General features: G+C 38.9%; 1 protein-coding gene across 1 annotated transcript; it reads right to left on the reverse strand.

Annotated features, from left to right (window-relative positions):
- Positions 1–1,940: 1,940 nt before the first annotated feature.
- On the reverse strand, positions 1,941–3,958 carry LOC139890463 (uncharacterized). Its single transcript, XM_071873340.1, has 2 exons — positions 2,261–3,958; positions 1,941–2,087 (listed from the first exon to the last, which is right to left on the reverse strand). The coding sequence occupies exons 1-2, from the start codon at positions 3,956–3,958 to the stop codon at positions 1,941–1,943; spliced, it is 1,845 nt and encodes a 614-aa protein (XP_071729441.1).

Below are 3,958 nucleotides of genomic sequence, written 5' to 3' on the forward strand. Positions count from 1 at the left end.
ATTAAAAAAGATATAGCTTTTATGGATTGGAAAATAAGTTCTAGCTAATTTTTCAACACTTCGTAAAAAATGATAAGCTCTAGCTATCAGCTTTAAAAATAATCTCCATCTATAACCCAGAATCTTCAACTCCAGTTACAAGTTCCAGCTCCAGCTAGTTACATCCAAACACACCTTAAATATGGTACATTTAAAGGTAGTTGTTGTTAAGAGGCGGTGATTAATAAAATGTACAAATTGAATTTATACTTATGTCTTAATTCCTTAACAAGAACCCTTAAGATTGATATTAACGGAGTCAAAAATTTCATATAAAAAATGAATTTATACCTTTATATTTTTATTTATATTGTTAGTTCCTTATTTAAAAAATATAATCTTGATTACTTTACTTAATGTTAACTTTCATTATATTTTCTTTATTACTTTATTAGGGGTCCTTTAATTTATATTAACAGATTTTGGGGCCAGCTTTGCACTGCGAAGGTTGACCCCTTACATGAGTTGGACAAGTAAACAATCAATAGGCTAAAATCAAAGTTTTATATGCGCTATGCTAGCTGAAGTCATGGCGTTCTCTATAACATGACATCATTTGAGCATGACACATCTCCAGATTTCTCGGACAAAGCGGGAGGATGTGGATTAGGTTGTGGGCGTGCTTAGAATGTTCTAGAATGGCAGTTACAAAGTAGAAGTTAAAGGATCAACAATTATTTTGGTAATCGTTGAATACACCTCAATAAATAGCTGGCTAAGCATCATTTGTGAGACTAATGAACACACACTTAACCGAACCTTCTACAAACACCCACCTCGAAGGCTTGACAAAAGTTAACCACCAACACCCCCAGGAAACTCGACTAATCTGTTAGGAATTATGGACCCAACCAAGACAGGTGATCTATGCTAATCACCAAACCCACAACGAAAAACGAAATAGCTAAAGCAAGAACTATAAATATAAACGACACAGGGATTTAACGTGGTTATATCTCAACTCCAAAACACGGAGAAGGGTTTACTCCACGGGCGCAAACCATAGATTTTTACTATAAATTTCGTGCACACATGTTAAGGTTACAATAGGATGCTTAAATAGACAAAACTCAACAAGGAAACACCTTGGAGAACAAGAAAAACGTAAATAAGGAAACTGCCCGTCAGACAAGCCGCGCCGCGCCCCAACAAGTTTCCTTCAACTTGATCCCCGTTCACATCCTTGTTTAACTCGTTTCGCACTCCAACATAATCTAACCTAGAATACTCTTATTCGAGGTATGAATCTTAATCTTCATCACTCTATTGCACCCAAGCCGATTTTTGGCACGATCATTTGGCGGCCTGGCACCATCTGTGAGATCGGCAGTGCTAACCACTCATTGAAAACATGGCGGGGAATCTTCAATCTTACCACCACTAATCACATTTGGTAGCGAGTACAACCCTCTTGACCCTGATGGAGACGATGGTCTTCGAACACTACAACGACATTTTTACAAGAGTCGATCCTAGGAGAACATGGGTCGTACCAGACTCACGTTTAAAGAGAGGCCAACACTAGGGTCAAGAACGTTAACGGAAGGGTCTGGTGCACAGAACCAGGGGCCAGACGTTTCTGTTGGCCAAACGCTCGAAACAATCTTAAATGAAGAGGTGCGACGTTTGCTGAAACACTACTAGAAACGAGGTCTTCCCGGATGAAAAGTCCAGACGATAAGTCGTCCCCGAAAGTGATCCCGAACGACTTTTCGTCCCTGAATGGGTGTCTGGGAAAGTCCGTCCTTGAAAGTATTCCCGGACGAAGATTTTTTTCCCAGACGCGTACGTGGGCCCCACTTTGACTTTCAACACTGCATTCGTGGACGGTTTTCCCGGACGACTTTTCCCGGACGAGAAATCGTTTCTCCCTTTTAATATTAAACTAATATTTATTTTATTCAATCATTAAACAATGCTGGAATAATGACGCATAATGGTTTTCCCGGACGACTAATCCCAGACGACTTATCATCTGGGAAAGCCAGTATCTGCAGTTTTAGCAGATTTGGTTCCTGCATTTCCAGACTAATAAAACAGCACAAATTCTGCAGTTTCCAGCACATTTACAAATTAAAAACCTGCTATATAATAACGATTACGAATTCACAAAATACCATAATAACACTAAACAAAAGTCTTGAAACATACACTTATCCAAACATGCATTACAATATCCGAAAAACTACAAAATAAAATATCGTTTACAAAACGTACCAACCATTTCATAATTGTCTTGACGCACACCAAACAAATTACAAACCGTCAAATCCATCATTATACAAATCGTTATCAAAGTCATCGTTCGAGCTCGGGTTACCGGAAGTGGAAGATATTTCCAATATTCAAGTTCCCGAAAAATAGAAATTTTAGTCCAGTTGTGAGGACACTTAGGGGGACGTTTTCTTTTTAGTCCATTTGTATGATTCTTTCCGGCATTACCAACTGGCAACAAATCTTCAAGTTGCTTTTCGATCTCGTGCACTTTGAACTTTCTAGGTTTTGGGGTATGATCAACCTTACCATTGAATTGTAAGTTTTCTCTGTATGGGTGATTCGGTTCAAGTTTTTGTCTGTTACTGACATAAACAATTTTGTTTTCTACACGCATAGCAGGAGTGTCCTCGTTACATGTAGGGCATGCTTTATAGCCTTGACCACTCCAACCGGACAAACTACCACGGGCAGGATAATCATTTATGGTCCAAATAAGCATTGCTTTCATTTGAAAATACGTGTTTGTAACTGAGTCATGCGCAACAACTCCTTCGGACCATAAAATCTTCAGTTCATCAACTAAAGGCCTCAAGTAAACATCAATATCTTTTCCAGGTGATTTAGGACCAGGAATTAACAGAGTCAACATGAGAGAACTTTCTTTCATACATATCCACGGCGGTGTATTGTACGTTGTCAATATTACTGGCCACATGCTGTAAGCATTATTCATGTTGCCAAATGGATTGAAACCATCAGCAGCCAACCCTAATCGAACGTTTCTGGGTTCACGTGCAAAATCCGGATATCTTTTGTCAATTTCTCTCCAAGATCGACCATCTACCGGATGACGCATCTTACCATCTTCAGTGCACCGCCCAGTAGCATGCCAAATCATATCTTTTGCAGTGTATCTAGAACTGTACAAACGTTTTAGTCTTGGAGTTACTGGAAAATAACGCAAAACTTTATTAGGAACTTTCTTCCCCGATGTGCGTTCATCTTTCCATCTACTCGCGTTACATATTGGACAGTTTTCCAAATCTTTGTATTCTTTATAAAACAAACAACAATCATTCTTACAAGCATGTATCGCTTCATACCCTAAACCGATCTTTCTCATCCACTTCTTGGTTTCGTAAAATGATTTCGGAATTGTGTTATCTGGAGGATGTGATTGTACGAGTAATTCTAACAATTGGTCGAATGAAGTATTCGTCCATCTATTCAAGACCTTAAGGTGTGTTAACTTGGCTAAAAACTCTAATGAGGACAACCTGCTACCAGCATATAGCTCGGTTTGGGTGGAGCCAATTAAATCCTCAAGAAGAGTTGCGGTCGTGTCATCCATAGTCTCATCGTCATTCGGATCTTCAGCCGCATAATTAGGTTCTCGCTCCAACTCAATATCGTGCAAGAAATTTCTTAGAGGGTTCGTTGTGTTGTGTATTTCGGGTGGTTGTGGTAGTTCACCGTGATACCGCCACATAGTATAAGAGGATTCAAACCCATTTAAAATAATATGTTCTTTTATATGTTTAGGTTTAAGAAAAACTGTATTACCACAATGTTTACACGGGCAACTACACTTACCGAGCGAATTCAAATTGTTTTCACACCTCTCAATAAATGCATCAAGACCACTGGTAAAGTCAGGATCAAATGGATGTCGTATTTTAATCCAACTCTTATCAATCGTCAT

This window comes from Rutidosis leptorrhynchoides, chromosome 2 (assembly GCF_046630445.1).
Source record: "Rutidosis leptorrhynchoides isolate AG116_Rl617_1_P2 chromosome 2, CSIRO_AGI_Rlap_v1, whole genome shotgun sequence".
NCBI lineage: Eukaryota > Viridiplantae > Streptophyta > Magnoliopsida > Asterales > Asteraceae > Rutidosis > Rutidosis leptorrhynchoides.

Excerpts from the sequence above, each read along its gene's own strand:
- LOC139890463 (XM_071873340.1), bottom strand. The coding sequence starts at position 3,958 with ATGACGATTGATAAGAGTTGGATTAAAATACGACATCCATTTGATCCT. Across the intron at positions 2,088-2,260 it reads GTCAAGACAATTATGAAATG|AATTTGTGCTGTTTTATTAG; the intron begins GTTGGTACGTTT and ends TGGAAACTGCAG.